The sequence below is a fragment of the Oncorhynchus masou genome, chromosome 9 (genome assembly GCF_036934945.1).
Source record: "Oncorhynchus masou masou isolate Uvic2021 chromosome 9, UVic_Omas_1.1, whole genome shotgun sequence".
NCBI classification, from domain to species: Eukaryota; Metazoa; Chordata; class Actinopteri; order Salmoniformes; family Salmonidae; genus Oncorhynchus; species Oncorhynchus masou.
Window position 1 is genome coordinate 87,041,931 of NC_088220.1, and position 20,874 is coordinate 87,062,804.

Genomic DNA, 20,874 nt, shown 5'->3' on the forward strand with positions numbered 1-20,874 from the left:
ACCTCTACCTATATATCCTGACCTCTACCGATATATCCTGACCTCTACCTATATATCCTGACCTCTATCTATATATCCTGACCTCTACCGATATATCCTGACCTCTACCGATATATCCTGACCTCTACCTATATAATCTGACCTCTACCTATATATCCTAACCTCTACCTAGATATCCTGACCTCTACCTATATATCCTGACCTCTACCTATATAATCTGACCTCTACCTATATATCCTGACCTCTATCTATATATCCTGACCTCTACCGATATATCCTGACCTCTACCTTTATATCCTGACCTCTACCTATATATCCTAACCTCTACCTAGATATCCTGACCTCTACCTATATATCCTGACCTCTACCTATATAATCTGACCTCTACCTAGATATCCTGACCTCTACCTAGATATCCTGACCTCTACCTATATATCCTGACCTCTACCTAGATATCCTGACCTCTACCTAGATATCCTGACCTCTACCTATATATCCTGACCTCTACCTATATAATCTGACCTCTACCTATATATCCTGACCTCTACCTATATATCCTGACCTCTACCTATATATCCTGACCTCTACCTATATATCCTGACCTCTACCTAGATATCCTGACCTCTACCTAGATATCCTGACCTCTACCTAGATATCCTGACCTCTACCTATATAATCTGACCTCTACCTATATATCCTGACCTCTACCTATATATCCTGACCTCTACCGATATATCCTGACCTCTACCTATATATCCTGACCTCTACCTATATATCCTGACCTCTACCTATATATCCTGACCTCTACCTATATATCCTGACCTCTACCGATATATCCTGACCTCTACCTATATAATCTGACCTCTACCTAGATATCCTGACCTCTACCTATATATCCTGACCTCTACCTATATATCCTGACCTCTACCTAGATATCCTGACCTCTACCTAGATATCCTGACCTCTACCTATATATCCTGACCTCTACCTATATATCCTGACCTCTACCTATATATCCTGACCTCTACCTAGATATCCTGACCTCTACCTATATATCCTGACCTCTACCTATATATCCTGACCTCTACCTAGATATCCTGACCTCTACCTATATATCCTGACCTCTACCTATATATCCTGACCTCTACCGATATATCCTGACCTCTACCTATATAATCTGACCTCTACCTAGATATCCTGACCTCTACCTATATATCCTGACCTCTACCTATATATCCTGACCTCTACCTAGATATCCTGACCTCTACCTATATATCCTGACCTCTACCTATATATCCTGACCTCTACCTATATATCCTGACCTCTACCTAGATATCCTGACCTCTACCTAGATATCCTGACCTCTACCTAGATATCCTGACCTCTACCGATATATCCTGACCTCTACCTATATATCCTGACCTCTACCTAGATATCCTGACCTCTACCTATATATCCTGACCTCTACCTATATATCCTGACCTCTACCTAGATATCCTGACCTCTACCTAGATATCCTGACCTCTACCTATATATCCTGACCTCTACCTATATATCCTGACCTCTACCTATATATCCTGACCTCTACCTATATATCCTGACCTCTACCTATATATCCTGACCTCTACCGATATATCCTGACCTCTACCTATATATCCTGACCTCTACCTATATATCCTGACCTCTACCTATATATGCTGACCTCTACCTATATATCCTGACCTCTACCTATATATCCTGACCTCTACCTATATATCCTGACCTCTACCTAGATATCCTGACCTCTACCTAGATATCCTGACCTCTACCTAGATATCCTGACCTCTACCGATATATCCTGACCTCTACCGATATATCCTGACCTCTACCTATATATCCTGACCTCTACCTATATATCCTGACCTCTACCTATATATCCTGACCTCTACCTATATATCCTGACCTCTACCTATATATCCTGACCTCTACCTATATATCCTGACCTCTACCTAGATATCCTGACCTCTACCTAGATATCCTGACCTGTAGCTAAGATGCACCCATCCCGTTAGCGGGATCATTGTCGTCAACATCCGCTGTATTGCAGAGCGCCAAATTCAAATTTAAATTACTAAAAATTAAATGTTGGATCAGGAGGTTCCCAGCGGTGTTTGAGGCTATATACTGTTGTGTTGTTACTATAGTAACTGTGTTCCGTCTTGCAGATCAGCAGGTTCCCGGCGGTGTTTGAGGCTATATACTGTTTTGTTGTTACTATAGTAACTGTGTTCTGTCCTATAGATAGCAGATCAGCAGGTTCCCGGCGGTGTTTGAGGCTATATATTGTTGTGTTGTTACTATAGTAACTGTGTTCTGTCCTATAGACAGTGGATCAGCAGGTTCCCAGCGGTGTTTGAGGCTATATACTGTTGTGTTGTTACTATAGTAACTGTGTTCTGTCCTGCAGATCAGCAGGTTCCAGCGGTGTTTGAGGCTATATACTGTTGTGTTGTTACTATAGTAACTGTGTTCTGTCCTGCAGATCAGCAGGTTCCAGCGGTGTTTGAGGCTATATACTGTTTTGTTGTTACTATAGTAACTGTGTTCTGTCCTATAGACAGCAGATCAGCAGGTCCCAGCGGTGTTTGAGGCTATATACTGTTGTGTTGTTACTATAGTAACTGTGTTCTGTTCTATAGACAACAGGTCAGCAGGTTCCAGCGGTGTTTGAGGCTATATACTGTTGTGTTGTTACTATAGTAACTGTGTTCTGTCCTGCAGATCAGCAGGTTCCCGGCGGTGTTTGAGGCTATATACTGTTGTGTTGTTACTATAGTAACTGTGTTCTGTCCTATAGACAGCAGATCAGCAGATTACAGCGGTGTTTGAGGCTATATACTGTTGTGTTGTTACTATAGCAACTGTGTTCTGTCCTATAGACAGTGGATCAGCCGGTTCCAGCGGTGTTTGAGGCTATATACTGTTGTGTTGTTACTATAGTAACTGTGTTCTGTCCTATAGACAGCAGATCCCAGCGGTGTTTGAGGCTATATACTGTTGTGTTGTTACTATAGTAACTGTGTTCTGTCCTATAGACAGCAGATCAGCAGGTTCCCGGCGGTGTTTGAGGCTATATACTGTTGTGTTGTTACTATAGTAACTGTGTTCTGTCCTGCAGATCAGCAGGTTTCCAGCGGTGTTTGAGGCTATATACTGTTGTGTTGTTACAATAGTAACTGTGTTCTGTCCTATAGACAGCGGATCATCAGGTTCCAGCAGTGTTTGAGGCTATATACTGTTGTGTTGTTACTATAGTAACTGTGTTCTGTCCTATAGACAGCAGATCAGCAGGTCCCAGCGGTGTTTGAGGCTATATACTGTTGTGTTGTTACTATAGTAATTGTGTTCTGTCCTATAGACAGCAGATCAGCAGGTCCCAGCGGTGTTTGAGGCTATATACTGTTGTGTTGTTACTATAGTAACTGTGTTCTGTCCTATAGACAGCAGGTTCCCGGCGGTGTTTGAGGCTATATACTGTTGTGTTGTTACTATAGTAACTGTGTTCTGTCCTGCAGATCAGCAGGTTCCCGGCGGTGTTTGAGGCTATATACTGTTGTGTTGTTACTATAGTAACGGTGTTCTGTCCTATAGACAGCAGATCAGCAGGTTCCCAGTGGTGTTTGAGGCTATATACTGTTGTGTTGTTACTATAGTAACTGTGTTCTGTCCTATAGACAGCAGATCAGCAGGTTCCCAGCAGTGTTTGAGGCTATATACTGTTGTGTTGTTACTATAGTAACTGTGTTCTGTCCTATAGACAGCAGATCAGCAGGTTCCCAGCGGTGTTTGAGGCTATATACTGTTGTGTTGTTACTATAGTAACTGTGTTCTGTCCTATAGACAGCAGGTCAGCAGGTTCCCAGTGGTGTTTGAGGCTATATACTGTTGTGTTGTTACTATAGTAACTGTGTTCTGTCCTATAGACAGCAGATCAGCAGGTTCCCAGCAGTGTTTGAGGCTATATACTGTTGTGTTGTTACTATAGCAACTGTGTTCTGTCCTATAGACAGTGGATCAGCCGGTTCCAGCGGTGTTTGAGGCTATATACTGTTGTGTTGTTACTATAGTAACTGTGTTCTGTCCTATAGACAGCAGATCAGCAGGTTCCCAGCAGTGTTTGAGGCTATATACTGTTGTGTTGTTACTATAGTAACTGTGTTCTGTCCTATAGACAGCAGATCAGCAGGTTCCCGGCGGTGTTTGAGGCTATATACTGTTGTGTTGTTACTATAGTAACTGTGTTCTGTCCTATAGACAGCAAATCAGCAGGTTCCCAGCAGTGTTTGAGGCTATATACTGTTGTGTTGTTACTATAGTAACTGTGTTCTGTCCTATAGACAGCAGATCAGCAGGTCCCAGCGGTGTTTGAGGCTATATACTGTTGTGTTGTTACTATAGTAACTGTGTTCTGTCCTATAGACAGCAGATCAGCAGGTTCCCAGCAGTGTTTGAGGCTATATACTGTTGTGTTGTTACTATAGTAACTGTGTTCTGTCCTATAGACAGCAGATCAGCAGGTTCCCAGCGGTGTTTGAGGCTATATACTGTTGTGTTGTTACTATAGTAACTGTGTTCTGTCCTATAGACAGCAGGTCAGCAGGTTCCCAGTGGTGTTTGAGGCTATATACTGTTGTGTTGTTACTATAGTAACTGTGTTCTGTCCTATAGACAGCAGATCAGCAGGTTCCCAGCAGTGTTTGAGGCTATATACTGTTGTGTTGTTACTATAGCAACTGTGTTCTGTCCTATAGACAGTGGATCAGCCGGTTCCAGCGGTGTTTGAGGCTATATACTGTTGTGTTGTTACTATAGTAACCGTGTTCTGTCCTATAGACAGCAGATCCCAGCGGTGTTTGAGGCTATATACTGTTGTGTTGTTACTATAGTAACTGTGTTCTGTCCTATAGACAGCAGATCCCAGCGGTGTTTGAGGCTATATACTGTTGTGTTGTTACTATAGTAACTGTGTTCTGTCCTATAGACAGCAGATCAGCAGGTTCCCGGCGGTGTTTGAGGCTATATACTGTTGTGTTGTTACTATAGTAACTGTGTTCTGTCCTGCAGATCAGCAGGTTCCCAGCGGTGTTTGAGGCTATATACTGTTGTGTTGTTACTATAGTAACTGTGTTCTGTCCTATAGACAGTGGATCAGCAGGTTCCAGCGGTTTTTGAGGCTATATACTGTTGTGTTGTTACTATAGTAACTGTGTTCTGTCCTATAGACAGTGGATCAGCAGGTTCCCAGCGGTGTTTGAGGCTATATACTGTTGTGTTGTTACTATAGTAACTGTGTTCTGTCCTATAGACAGCAGATCAGCAGGTTCCCAGCGGTGTTTGAGGCTATATACTGTTTGAGGCTATATACTGTTGTGTTGTTACTATAGTAACCGTGTTCTGTCCTATAGACAGCAGGTCAGCAGGTTCCCAGCGGTGTTTGAGGCTATATACTGTTGTGTTGTTACTATAGTAACCGTGTTCTGTCCTATAGACAGCAGGTCAGCAGGTTCCCAGCGGTGTTTGAGGCTATATACTGTTGTGTTGTTACTATAGTAACTGTGTTCTGTCCTGCAGATCAGCAGGTTCCAGCGGTGTTTGAGGCTATATACTGTTTTGTTGTTACTATAGTAACTGTGTTCTGTCTTATAGACAGCAGGTCAGCAGGTTCCAGCGGTGTTTGAGGCTATATACTGTTGTGTTGTTACTATAGTAACTGTGTTCTGTCCTATAGACAGCGGATCAGCAGGTTCCAGCGGTGTTTGAGGCTATATACTGTTGTGTTGTTACTATAGTAACTGTGTTCTGTCCTATAGACAGTGGATCAGCAGGTTCCAGCGGTGTTTGAGGCTATATACTGTTGTGTTGTTACTATAGTAACTGTGTTCTGTCCTATAGACAGTGGATCAGCAGGTTCCAGTGGTGTTTGAGGCTATATACTGTTGTGTTGTTACTATAGTAACTGTGTTCTGTCCTATAGACAGCAGATCAGCAGGTTCCCAGCGGTGTTTGAGGCTATATACTGTTGTGTTGTTACTATAGTAACCGTGTTCTGTCCTATAGACAGCAGGTCAGCAGGTTCCCAGCGGTGTTTGAGGCTATATACTGTTGTGTTGTTACTATAGTAACCGTGTTCTGTCCTATAGACAGCAGGTCAGCAGGTTCCCAGCGGTGTTTGAGGCTATATACTGTTGTGTTGTTACTATAGTAACTGTGTTCTGTCCTGCAGATCAGCAGGTTCCAGCGGTGTTTGAGGCTATATACTGTTGTGTTGTTACTATAGTAACTGTGTTCTGTCCTATAGACAGCAGATCAGCAGGTTCCCAGCGGTGTTTGAGGCTATATACTGTTTTGTTGTTACTAAAGTAACTGTGTTCTGTCCTATAGACAGCAGATCAGCAGGTTCCCAGCGGTGTTTGAGGCTATATACTGTTGTGTTGTTACTATAGTAACTGTGTTCTGTCCTATAGACAGTGGATCAGCAGGTTCCCAGCGGTGTTTGAGGCTGACCCTCAACTAGAGCAGATGATGGGAGAATTGTGGACCCTGGCCAGGTCTGAGACACAGGACATCATAGACACGTCCTACCTGTGAGTCACACTGTGTTTGTGCGTGTGTGTCTGACTGAATGGATGTGCTGTAGGTATGTATTAGCTCCAGCCCGTTGTGCAGGCCTGTCACCACACCAGGAGACCAGGTGACAAGTAGAGTAGGTGACAAAGATCTTCGTCTCTACTAACAGCTGTCTGTCAAAGGGCTCTATGACTGGTAACAGAGTCCACTGGTACAAAGAGCTCTATGACTGGTAACAGAGTCTACTGGTACAAAGGGCTCTATGACTGGTAACAGAGTCCACTGGTACAAAGAGCTCTATGACTGGTAACAGAGTCTACTGGTACAAAGAGCTCTATGACTGGTAACAGAGTCTACTGGTACAAAGAGCTCTATGACTGGTAACAGAGTCCACTGGTACAAAGAGCTCTATGACTGGTAACAGAGTCTACTGGTACAAAGAGCTCTATGACTGGTAACAGAGTCCACTGGTACAAAGAGCTCTATGACTGGTAACAGAGTCCACTGGTACAAAGAGCTCTATGACTGGTAACAGAGTCCACTGGTACAAAGAGCTCTATGACTGGTAACAGAGTCTACTGGTACAAACAGCTCTATGACTGGTAACAGAGTCCACTGGTACAAAGAGCTCTATGACTGGTAACAGAGTCTACTGGTTGAATGAAGTATGAGAAGTGTTTCAACATCTGCATTGCTTGCTGTTTGGGGTTTTCGGCTGGGTTTCAGCACTTTGAGATATCAGCTGAGGGAAGAAGGGCTTTATAAATAAATTTGATTTGGATTTTGTTTTTCCTTTCTCCTCGATGTTTTAGTTATGATGCCATCCCACCATGTCTGTTTGAGTACGCTTCCTGTCACAGAGGGAAATGTTCCTGTACGTTTGAGACCTTCTCACAACTCAGGTAATATTGTCACGTACTCATCCCTGCCTGTTCAATTCTACTGTAATCATCCCTGCCTGTTCTATTCTACTGTAATCATCCCTGCCTGTTCTATTCTACTGTAATCATCCCTGCCTGTTCTATTCTACTGTAATCATCCCTGCCGGTTCTATTCTACTGTAATCATCCCTGCCTATTCTATTCTACTGTAATCATCCCTGCCTGTTCTATTCTACTGTAATCATCCCTGCCTGTTCAATTCTACTGTAATCATCCCTGCCTGTTCTATTCTACTGTAATCATCCCTGCCTGTTCTATTCTACTGTAATCATCCCTGCCTGTTCAATTCTACTGTAATCATCCCTGCCTGTTCAATTCTACTGTAATCATCCCTGCCTGTTCTATTCTACTGTAATCATCCCTGTCTGTTCTATTCTACTGTAATCATCCCTGCCTGTTCTATTCTACTGTAATCATCCCTGCCTGTTCTATTCTACTGTAATCATCCCTGTCTGTTCTATTCTACTGTAATCATCCCTGCCTGTTCTATTCTACTGTAATCATCCCTGCCTGTTCTATTCTACTGTAATCATCCCTGCCTGTTCTATTCTACTGTAATCATTCCTGCCTGTTCTATTCTACTGTAATCATCCCTGCCTGTTCTATTCTACTGTAATCATCCCTGCCTGTTATATTCTACTGTAATCATCCCTGCCTGTTCTATTCTACTGTAATCATCCCTGCCTGTTCTATTCTACTGTAATCATCCCTGTCTGTTCTATTCTACGGTAATCATCCCTGCCTGTTCCATTCTACTGTAATCACCCCTGCCTGTTCCATTCTACTGTAATCATCCCTGCCTGTTCAATTCTACTGTAATCATCCCTGCCTGTTCAATTCTACTGTAATCATCCCTGCCTGTTCTATTCTACTGTAATCATCCCTGCCTGTTCAATTCTACTGTAATCATCCCTGCCTGTTCTATTCTACTGTAATCATCCCTGCCTGTTCAATTCTACTGTAATCATCCCTGCCTGTTCTATTCTACTGTAATCATACCTGCCTGTTCTATTCTACTGTAATCATCCCTGCCTGTTCTATTCTACTGTAATCATCCCTGCCTATTCTATTCTACTGTAATCATCCCTGCCTGTTCTATTCTACTGTAATCATCCCTGTCTGTTCAATTCTACTGTAATCATCCCTGCCTGTTCTATTCTACTGTAATCATCCCTGCCTATTCTATTCTACTGTAATCATCCCTGCCTGTTCTATTCTACTGTAATCATCCCTGCCTGTTCTATTCTACTGTAATCATCCCTGCCTGTTCTATGCTACTGTAATCATCCCTGAATGTTCTATTCTACTGTAATCATCCCTGCCTGTTCTATTCTACTGTAATCATCCCTGCCTATTCTATTCTACTGTAATCATCCCTGCCTGTTCTATTCTACTGTAATCATCCCTGCCTGTTCCATTCTACTGTAATCATCCCTGCTTGTTGTATTCTACTGTAATCATCCCTGCCTGTTCCATTCTGCTGTAATCATCCCTGCCTGTTCTAATCTACTGTAATCATCCCTGTCTGTTCCATTCTACTGTAATCATCCCTGCCTGTTCCATTCTACTGTAATCATCCCTGTCTGTTCTATTCTACTGTAATCATCCCAGCCTGTTCTATTCTACTGTAATCATCCCCGCCTGTTCTATTCTACTGTAATCATCCCTGCCTGTTCCATTCTACTGTAATCATCCCTGCCTGTTCTATTCTACTGTAATCATCCCTGCCTGTTCCATTCTACTGTAATCATCCCTGCTTGTTGTATTCTACTGTAATCATCCCTGCCTGTTCTATTCTACTGTAATCATCCCTGCCTGTTCCATTCTACTGTAATCATCCCTGCCTGTTCTATTCTACTGTAATCATCCCTGCCTGTTCCATTCTACTGTAATCATCCCTGCCTGTTCTATTATACTGTAATCATCCCTGCCTGTTCTATTCTACTGTAATCATCCCTGCCTGTTCTATTCTACTGTAATCATCCCTGCCTGTTCTATTCTACTGTAATCATCCCTGCCTGTTCCATTCTACTGTAATCATCCCTGCTTGTTGTATTCTACTGTAATCATCCCTGCCTGTTCTATTCTACTGTAATCATCCCTGCCTGTTCCATTTTACTGTAATCATCCCTGCTTGTTGTATTCTACTGTAATCATCCCTGCCTGTTCCATTCTACTCTAATCATCCCTGCCTATTCTATTCTACTGTAATCATCCCTGCCTGTTCTATTCTACTGTAATCACTGAAACATAATGGTGTTTCCCCTCAGTATAATAGTAACAATATAGTAATGTAATAATCAATAGCCCAGCGAACCTCAGCCTGTCAGGCTCCGTCTCAGTCCATTCTATTCTACTCTAATACTTGCTGTCCTGTGTGTTGTTTACTTATCCCCAGGTATAACAGTAATGTAATAATCATATTGTTTCCCCCCCCCCAAAGTCCAGTGATCCCAGTCTCCCAGGCCCCATCTCAGTCTGTAAAGAAGAGGAAGGTCTCTCTACTGTTTGACCACATGGAGCCGGATGAGATGGCTGAACACCTCTCCTACCTGGAGTTCAAAAACTTCTGCAACGTCTCGGTGAGGGAGGGAGTCAGCCAGCCAGTCAGTCAGTCAGCCAGCCAGTCAGCCAGCCAGTCAGCCAGCCAGCCAGTCAGCCAGCCAGTCAGCCAGCCAGTCAGTCAGCCAGCCAGTCAGTCAACTAGCCAGTTAGTCAACTAGCCAGTTAGTCAGCCAGCCAGTCAATCAGCCAGTTAGCCAGCCAGCCAGCTAGTCAGCCAGCCAGTCAGTCAGTCAGCCAGCCAGCCAGCCAGTTAGTCAGCCAGCCAGTCAATCAGCCAGTTAGCCAGCCAGCCAGCCAGTCAATCAGCCAGTTATCCAGCCAGCCAGTCAGTCAGCCAGCCAGTCAGCCAGCCAGTCAGTGAACTAGCCAGTTAGTCAGCCAGCCAGCCAGTCAATCAGCCAGTTAGCCAGCCAGCCAGTCAATCAGCCAGTTAGCCAGCCAGCCAGTCAGCCAGCCAGTCAGTCAATTAGCCAGTCAGTCAGCCAGCCAGCCAGTCGATCAGCCAGTTAGCCAGCCAGTCAATCAGCCAGTTAGCCAGCCAGCCAGTCAGCCAGCCAGTCAGTCAATTAGCCAGTTAGTCAGCCAGCCAGCCAGCCAGCCAGTCAGTCAGCCAGTCAGTCAATCAGCCAGTTAGCCAGCCAGCCAGCTAGTCAGCCAGTCAGTCAGTCAACTAGTCAGTTAGCCAGCCAGCCAGCCAGTCAGTCAGCCAGCCAGTCAATCAGTCAACTAGCCAGTTAGCCAGCCAGCCAGTCAGTCAGTCAACTAGCCAGTTAGCCAGCCAGCCAGTCAGGCATTCAACTAGCCAGTTAGCCAGCCAGTCAGTCAACTAACCAGTTAGCCAGCTAGCCAGCCACTCAGCCAGTCAGTCAGTAAACTAGCCAGTTAGCCAGCCAGCCAGTCAGTCAGTCAGTCAACTATCCAGTTAGCCAGCCAGTCAGTTAGTCAGTCAACTAGCCAGTTAGTCAGTCAATTAGCCAGCCAGCCAGCCAGTCAGCCAGCCAGCCAGCCAGTCAGTTAAAGCAGTCAGTCAGTTAGTCAGTCAATATGTGTGTTTGAGGTGGACTGCATTGCTTGGACTGGGAATCATTGATCTACAAAGCACATTGCATCCCAAATTACTACTCTTTACAAGATCGAGATTATAAAATATTAGCAGAGCCAAACTGAGACTGATTCCCCTTAAACAATGTCATTTTATTTGACCACAAACAACTAAATGGATTAACACTGCAGGAAGGTTAATTTAAATTGATTAAAAAAAAAAAACAAATCTGTTTGTTAAAGACATGCTCTGGTACTTTGGCGACTAGTAAGTTTTATTTTTTTAAACTACTCTCTTTGGGCTGGATGTGTCAATGTGTAGTTCATTAATGAATCAACTATGAGCAGAATTACTGTCTTTACGTCGATTAGAAGCTGTGCGGAGCAATTTTCCCTCACGTGGGTCCAGCCCCCTAGAAATCCGATGAAACCTTGCCAATTGAGTGACAGCTTCTTGCCATTTCAGTGACAGCGAGCAAGAAAGTGAGAGCAATGTTAAATAGCACGATTAGTAGGCGATTTTCAGGGATCACTTTTGGCTTGTGAGCTATATGCTCAGTACTGGCTAAAAGGCTTACAAAAGTAGCGGAGAATGTCTTTAACAAGTTCATGTCCTCTCTTACCTGCCTCTCTCTCTCTCTCTCTCTCTCTCTCTCTCTCTCTCTCTGTCCACTCCTGTGTCCTGTCTTACCTGTCTGTCCTTTCCTGCTCTGCGTCAGTTCCTGGACTACCGTAGCTACGTGGTGCGTGGCTCTGTGAGGGACAACCCATCCCTGGAGCGCAGTGTCATGATGTGTAATGGGGTGTCTCAGTGGGTCCAGCTGATGATTCTGAGCAGACACACTGCACAGCAGAGAGCCCAGGTCTTCACCAAGTTCCTACACGTAGCCCAGGTAACACACACACACACACACCACTCAGCAGAGAGCCCAGGTAACCTATAAACACACACACACACCACTCAGCAGAGACCCCAGGTAACCTATAAACACACACACACACACACCACTCAGCAGAGAGCCCAGGTAACCTATAAACACACACACACACACACATACACACCACTCAGCAGAGAGCCCAGGTAACCTACAAAACACACACACACACACACACACACACCACTCAGCAGAGAGCCCAGGTAACCTACAAACAAACACACACACACACACACACACACACACACACACACACACACACACACACACACACATACCACTCAGCAGAGAGCCCAGGTAACCAATAAAAACACACACACACACACCACTCAGCAGAGACCCCAGGTAACCTATAAACACACACACACACACCACTCAGCAGAGATCCCAGGTAACCTATAAAACACACACACACACACATACACACCACTCAGCAGAGAGCCCAGGTAACCTACAAAACACACACACACACACACACACACACCACTCAGCAGAGAGCCCAGGTAACCTACAAACACACACACACACACACACACACACACACACACACACACACACACACACACACACACACATACCACTCAGCAGAGAGCCCAGGTAACCAATAAACACACACACACACACACCACTCAGCAGAGACCCCAGGTAACCTATAAACACACACACACACACCACTCAGCAGAGATCCCAGGTAACCTATAAACACACACACACACACACACCACTCAGCAGAGAGCCCAGGTAACCTATAAACACACACACACACACACACACACACACACCACTCAGCAGAGAGCCCAGGTAACCTATAAACACACACACACACACACACCACTCAGCAGAGACCCCAGGTAACCTATAAACACACACACACACACACACCACTCAGCAGAGACCCCAGGTAACCTATAAACGCACACACACACACACACACACACACCGCTCAGCAGAGGCCCCAGGTATTCACCAGGTTCATACACGTACCCCAGGTAACTTAGAAACAACAAACCAGCTAGTGTGAGTTCTGTACAGTATATGAAGTGTGGGAGTAGTTTCCATGAAAGAAGAGTTCCCATCTAGACGTGCCTGCCAGCGGCGGTTGGTGACGTTTAAGATAAGGGAGGACTAATGTATTTACATGAGCATGGCCTTATTTCTATTACAGCATATTGGATGACTGTCCTTCATATTCCATTCACCCAGTTCAATGTGACATCGACAGGTTTAAGCTACTACGTGATACTCTAATTTTCCCTGTACCCATCATGAGGTTGCTACAACCTAGCCTATGAATGAAGGTTTACAATGTAGGTGCACACAGGTCGAGAGAAACATTTGAGTAATCAAAGTGACAGACAGTGACACATCTCTTGGCTGCATCTAGCTGATCTAGGGTGTGATCATTAGTCCAACAGTTGGAGAAATTCAGGTATGTTGATCCCTGTTTTGCTCAGTTTGCTTCTGTTTCAGAGATGTTTTTCAACCGAATCGATAGAATGAATACACCCCTGATCACACCCAAACACAGTTCACTTTCATAGAAGCCACATACTGATCCCTTTGCTCGTTGTAGAATTCCTTCTCACATCTACGTGCTCTCCTCCTCTCACCTTTTCCCTTCGCTTGTGGGCTTCAGTGAACACCACATCAGCTGTCTGTGACCAGACAAAAAAACAACACGTTCCTCATAACCACTAACCACTACACACAGCCTACATCGTTGTCGCCATATTCGATGCTAGCTACTATAACTAACGTGTTAGTAAACCCGCTACAATCATGGAGTACAGTGTACAGTCAGCAAGCAGTTTAGCAATTACACCGGCAGGCCCCGGGGGCAATAAATTAATAAAACCAAAAGCTTACCTTGACTTGGAAGAGATCCAGTGTTGGATAGCCATAGCCAGCTAGCTAACATAGCATCCCTCTCTGTTGGATAGCCATAGCTAGCTAGCTAGCTAACATAGCATCCCTCTCTGTTGGATAGCCATAGCCAGCTAGCTAACATAGCATCCCTCTCTGTTGGATAGCCATAGCCAGCTAGCTAACATAGCATCCCTCTCTGTTGGATAGCCATAGCTAGCCAGCTAGCTAACATAGCATCCCTCTCTGTTGGATAGCCATAGTTAGCTAGCTAGCTAACATAGCATCCCTCCCTGTTGGATAGCCATAGCCAACTAGCTAACATAGCATTCCTCCCTGTTTGAGCTGGGTGTTTGAGTAGGCTAAACTAGCTAGCTGTTCAACTATGGTCTTTCTCTCTCTTTGAGTCAACTATTTACCACATTTTACACACTGCAGTGCTAGCTAGTTGTAGCTTATGCTTTCAGTACTAGATTCATTCTCTGATCCTTTGATTGGGTGGAAGACATGTCAGTTCATGCTGCAAGAGCTCTGATAGGTTGGAGGACATCCTCCAGACGTTTCCATAATTACTGTGTAAGTCTATGGAAGGGGGTGAGAACCATGAGCCTCCTAGGTTTTGTATTGAAGTCAATGTACCCCCAGAGGAGGACGGAAGCTAGCTGTCCTCCGGCTAAACCATGGTGCTACCCTACAGAGTGCTGTTGAGGCTACTGTAGACCTTCATTACAAAACAGTGGGTTTTAATCAATTATTTGGTGACGTGAATATATTTAGTATAGTTTTATCTAAAAAGGATTGAAAAACTTGAAAATGGAGACTATTTTTTAAATATTTTTTATTCACTGAGGATGGTCCTCTCCTTCCTCCTCTGAATAGCCTCCACTGGTGTCTGCTGACATAAGTTCCCTTTTCTTTAGAATCCAGAACCACTTCCTGAGGTGAAAAATAAAGGTATTTTCTCCCTCCCCTCCCCCTGTAGAGGCTGCATGCGCTGCAGAACTTCAACACTTTGATGGCGGTGACGGGCGGTCTGTGTCACAGCTCCATCTCTCGTCTGAAGGACACCGCCAGTCTGCTACCCCCTGACGTCACTAAGGTCAGCCTTAATAACCCTAACCGAGCTGACGGGATCCTTAGCTGTGATAGGCCCTAACCCTAACCTAGCTGATGGGATCCTTAGCTGTGATAGGCCCTAACCCTAACCTAGCTGATGGGATCCTTAGCTGTGATAGGCCCTAACCCTAACCTAGCTGATGGGATCCTTAGCTGTGATAGGCCCTAACCCTAACCGAGCTGACGGGATCCTTAGCTGTGATAGGCCCTAACCCTAACCTAGCTGATGGGATCCTTAGCTGTGATAGGCCCTAACCCTAACCTAGCTGATGGGATCCTTAGCTGTGATAGGCCCTAACCCTAACCTAGCTGATGGGATCCTTAGCTGTGATAGGCCCTAACCCTAACCGAGCTGATGGGATCCTTAGCTGTGATAGGCCTTAACCCTAACCTAGCTGATGGGATCCTTAGCTGTGATAGGCCCTAACCCTAACCTAGCTGATGGGATCCTTAGCTGTGATAGGCCCTAACCCTAACCTAGCTGATGGGATCCTTAGCTGTGATAGGCCCTAATCCTAACCTAGCTGATGGGATCCTTAGCTGTGATAGGCCCTAACCCTAACCGAGCTGACGGGATCCTTAGCTGTGATAGGCCCTTACCCTAACCTAGCTGATGGGATCCTTAGCTGTGATAGGCCCTAACCCTAACCTAGCTGATGGGATCCTTAGCTGTGATAGGCCCTAACCCTAACCTAGCTGATGGGATCCTTAGCTGTGATAGGCCCTAACCCTAACCTAGCTGACGGGATCCTTAGCTGTGATAGGCCCTAACCCTAACCTAGCTGATGGGATCCTTAGCTGTGATAGGCCCTAACCCTAACCTAGCTGCTGGGATCCTTAGCTGTGATAGGCCCTAACCCTAACGTAGCTGATGGGATCCTTAGCTGTGATAGGCCCTAACCCTAACCTAGCTGATGGGATCCTTAGCTGTGATAGGCCCTAACCCTAACCTAGCTGATGGGATCCTTAGCTGTGATAGGCCCTAACCCTAACCTAGCTGATGGGATCCTTAGCTGTGATAGGCCCTAACCCTAACCTAGCTGATGGGATCCTTAGCTGTGATAGGCCCTAACCCTAACCTAGCTGATGGGATCCTTAGCTGTGATAGGCCCTAACCCTAACCTAGCTGATGGGATCCTTAGCTGTGATAGGCCCTAACCCTAACCTAGCTGATGGGATCCTTAGCTGTGATAGGCCCTAACCCTAACCGAGCTGATGGGATCCTTAGTTGTGATAGGCCCTAGCTGACGGGATCCTTAGCTGTGATAGGCCCTAACCCTAACCTAGCTGATGGGATCCTTAGCTGTGATAGGCCCTAACCCTAACCTAGCTGATGGGATCCTTAGCTGTGATAGGCCCTAACCCTAACCTAGCTGATGGGATCCTTAGCTGTGATAGGCCCTAACCCTAACCTAGCTGATGGGATCCTTAGCTGTGATAGGCCCTAACCCTAACCTAGCTGATGGGATCCTTAGCTGTGATAGGCCCTAACCCTAACCTAGCTGATGGGATCCTTAGCTGTGATAGGCCCTAGCTGATGGGATCCTTAGCTGTGATAGGCCCTAACCCTAACCTAGCTGATGGGATCCTTAGCTGAGATAGGCCCTAACCCTAACCTAGCTGATGGGATCCTTAGCTGTGATAGGCCCTAACCCTAACCTAGCTGATGGGATCCTTAGCTGTGATAGGCCCTAACCCTAACCTAGCTGACGGGATCCTTAGCTGTGATAAGCCCTAACCCTAACCTAGCTGATGGGATCCTTAGCTGTGATAGGCCCTAACCCTAACCGAGCTGACGGGATCCTTAGCTGTGATAGGCCCTAAACCTAACCTAGATGATGGGATCCTTAGCTGTGATAGGCCCTAACCCTAACCTAGCTGCTGGGATCCTTAGCTGTGATAGGCCCTAACCCTAACCGAGCTGATGGGATCCTTAGCTGTGATAGGCCCTAACCCTAACCTAGCTGATGGGATCCTTAGTTGTGATAGGCCCTAACCCTAACCTAGCTGACGGGATCCTTAGCTGTGATAGGCCCTAACCCTAACCTAGCTGATGGGATCCTTAGCTGTGATAGGCCCTAACCCTAACCTAGCTGATGGGATCCTTAGCTGTGATAGGCCCTAACCCTAACCTAGCTGATGGGATCCTTAGCTGTGATAGGCCCTAACCCTAACCTAGCTGATGGGATCCTTAGCTGTGATAGGACCTTGATAACAGGCTAATATGTCATATGTATCCATAAGCAGCAGATGTTCTAGCTACCATTACGTGGTAATACATTTCTTGGTGTTCTAAACATTTTCTAAATTCAAACCTGCCAGTGGCGGTTGGTGACGTTTAAGATGAGGGAGGACTAATATATTTTTATGAGCATGGCCTTATTATTTCTATTACAGCGTATTGGATGATTGATGATTGTGTGTGTGGATGATTGTGATTCAATATTCCATTCACCCAGGTCATCGATAGGTTTAAGCTACTACATGAGCCTCCTAGGTTTTGTATTGTAGTCAATGTACCCCAGAGGAGGACGGAAACTAGCTGTCCTCCTTTATTTGTTGAGGCTACTGTAGACATTGCAAAACAGTGTGTTGTAATTAATTATTTGGATAACGTGAATATATTTAGCATAATTTTTTATCTAAAAAGGACAAACTTTTTTTCATGTTACACTATTTTTTTATATATATTTTTTTTTTATAAAATTCACTGAGGATGGTCCTCCCCATCCTCCTCTGAGGACCCTCCTCTGAAACCTTCGCCCTAAAGCACCATGGGTGTTCAGAGGACACCGGCGACTTCCATGTAGGAAGTAATCCCCTTTTTACCTTCTCCTCCTCCTCTCCAGGCCCTGAGCGAGATGACAGAGCTGCTGTCCTCCTCCAGTAACTATAGTAACTACCGACGGGTGTACAGTGAGTGTTCAGGGTTTAAAGTGCCTATCCTGGGGGTCCACTTGAAGGACCTGATCTCCCTGAACGAGGCCCTGCCAGACTACCTGGAGGAGCAGAAGATTAACCTGGGGAAACTGCAGCATCTCTACTCTAACATCTCTGACCTGCTGTCGGTACACTCCTGCTCTCCTCCGTTTGAAGCCAACAAGGATCTGCTGCATCTACTTACCGTGAGATTTATATTGTATCTTTATTTATTTTTATTTTTTATTTATCCGTTATTTTACCAGGTAAGTTGACTGAGAACATGTTCTCATTTACAGCAACGACCTGGGGAATAGTTACAGGGGAGAGGAGGGGGATGAATGAGTCAATTGTAAACTGGGGATTATTAGGTGACCGTGATGGTTTGAGGGCCAGATTGGGGAATTTAGCCAGGGCACTGGGGTTAACACCCCTACTCTTACAATAAGTGCCATGGGAACTTTAGTGACCTCAGAGAGTCAGGACACCGGGGTTAACACCCCTACTCTTACGATAAGTGCCATGGGATCTTTTAGTGACCACAGAGAGCCAGGACACCGGGGTTAACACCACACCCATACTCTTACGATAAGTGCCATGGGATCTTTAATGACCACAGAGAGCCAGGACACCGAGGGTTAACACCCCTACTCTGACGATAAGTGCCATGGGATCTTTAAATGACCTCAGAGAGTCAGGACACCCATTTGACGTCCGAAAGACGGCACCCTGCACAGGGCAGTGTCCCCAATCAATGCCCTGGGACATTAGGATATTTGTCTAATTTGTTAAAATCTTTATTTATAACAAGACTAGAATACCTTGAGGAATTGATTTTTTTTTTTATCGGTTATAGGGCTCCGTTTAGTGGTATGGATACTGTGAAAAGCTATTCCCTAAAGTAGATATATTGAGAGACACAGTAGACCTCTTAAATGTATAGTCACCCCCCCCCCCATCCTCTTCTCCCCCCTCCCCAGCTGTCTCTGGATCTGTACTACACAGAAGATGAGATCTATGAGCTGTCCTACACCAAGGAACCCAAGAACACTAAGACTCAGGTCAGTCCTGGACACCTAAAAACATTAGATACAGTGGGGGCAAAAAAAGTATTTAGTCAGCCACCCACTTGTGCAAGTTCTCCCACTTAAAAAGATGAGAGAGGCCTGTAATTTTCAAATTATTTTTCACCATAATTTGCAAATAAATTCATCATTTTGTCTGTCATAGTTGAAGTGTACCTATGATGAAGATTACAGGCCTCTCTCATCTTTTTAAGTGGGAGAACGTGCACAGTTTGGTGGCTGACTAAATACTTTTTTGCCCCACTGTACGTCCAATCTAGTTGCGAGGAAGTGAATGGTTCCACATTGCAGCCGACACGTGACTGCAGACTGACTGATCAACAAATCACCTTGTATCATAAATAACTGCTCAATTATTTTGTAGATCAGTCAGTCACCATTTACCCAAAATGCATCATGGGATTGATGCTCTCGAACACAGTCAATGATTGTACTCTTTGGGAAAAGGGGGGGGGGGTGAAATCTCTACAGTCGTGTGCCTCATCAACTTCTTCCTAGGTCATTAGACACAGGGGCTGTCGAATAAAATCAAAATTATACTTGGCACAAGCGCCGAATACAACGTATGTAGACCTTTACAGTGAAAGTGCTTAGAGAGACTAGTGTCACTCACTGTGCTCTGTCTCTGTCTCTCTTACTGCTGACATACAGTTTATCAACGTTATCTGTTACCATCATCCTGCCTCCCTTCTTCCTGACCTCTGACTTTACACGCTGAGCTCACTGCATCATCCTGTGGGTGGAGGCTAGGCTACATCAAAGTTAACCACAAACAGACTGAGCCCTTGACAAAGGCTTGTTATGTGGTAGGTGTTTTAACGTGTGCAGTCTTTCATGCCTCCTCCCTCCTTTTCTCTCTCTCCTCTCCCTCTCCCCTCAGCCTGTAGCACCTGTCAAATCCCCAGTTGTAGCAGAGTGGGGGTCAGGGGTGACTCCGAGGCTGGACCCAGACACCATCTCTAAACACGTCAAACAGATGGTGGACGTGAGTATCTGTCTGTCTGTCTGCTGGTCTCTCTCTCTCTCCTCTCTGTCTGTCTGTCTGTCTGCTGGTCTCTCTCTCTCTCCTCTCTGTCTGTCTGTCTGTCTGCTGGTCTCTCTCTCTCTCTCCTCTCTGTCTGTCTGTCTGTCTGTCTGTCTGTCTGTCTGTCTGCTGGTCTCTCTCTCTCTCTGTCTGTCTGTCTGCTGGTCTCTCTCTCTCTCCTCTCTGTCTGTCTGTCTGCTGGTCTCTCTCTCTCCTCTCTGTCTGTCTGCTGGTCTCTCTCTCTCTCTCCTCTCTGTCTGTCTGTCCGTCTGCTGGTCTCTCTCTCTCCTCTCTGTCTGTCTGTCTGTCTGCTGGTCTCTCTCTCTCTCCTCTCTCTGTCTGCTGGTCTCTCTCTCCTCTCTGTCTGTCTGTCTGTCTGCTGGTCTCTCTCTTTCTCTCCTCTCTGTCTGTCTGTCTGTCTGTCTGTCTGCTGGTCTCTCTCTCTCTCCTCTCTGTCTGTCTGTCTGCTGGTCTCTCTCTCTCTCTCCTCTCTGTCTGTCTGCTGGTCTCTCTCTCTCTCTGTCTGTCTGTCTGCTGGTCTCTCTCTCTCTCCTCTCTGTCTGTCTGTCTGTCTGTCTGCTGGTCTCTCTCTCTCCTCTCTGTCTGTCTGCTGGTCTCTCTCTCTCTCTCCTCTCTGTCTGTCTGTCCGTCTGCTGGTCTCTCTCTCTCCTCTCTGTCTGTCTGTCTGTCTGCTGGTCTCTCTCTCCTCTCTGTCTGTCTGCTGGTCTCTCTCTCTCTCCTCTCTGTCTGTCTGTCCTCAGTGACACTCGGGCTCTTTC

At 45.5% G+C, this 20,874-nt stretch overlaps 1 protein-coding gene across 3 annotated transcripts in view; it reads left to right on the top strand.

Annotated features, from left to right (window-relative positions):
• Positions 1-20,874, top strand: part of rasgrp4 (RAS guanyl releasing protein 4) — an 85,950-nt gene that overhangs the window by 37,871 nt on the left and 27,205 nt on the right. For all 3 annotated transcript variants that reach the window (XM_064975377.1, XM_064975378.1, XM_064975379.1), the window contains exons 5-12: positions 6,504-6,623; positions 7,419-7,508; positions 9,991-10,129; positions 11,873-12,046; positions 14,934-15,050; positions 17,917-18,192; positions 18,967-19,047; positions 19,952-20,056. In XM_064975377.1, the coding sequence (XP_064831449.1) occupies positions 6,504-6,623; positions 7,419-7,508; positions 9,991-10,129; positions 11,873-12,046; positions 14,934-15,050; positions 17,917-18,192; positions 18,967-19,047; positions 19,952-20,056 (1,102 nt within the window). The remainder of the gene's footprint in view (positions 1-6,503; positions 6,624-7,418; positions 7,509-9,990; positions 10,130-11,872; positions 12,047-14,933; positions 15,051-17,916; positions 18,193-18,966; positions 19,048-19,951; positions 20,057-20,874) is intronic.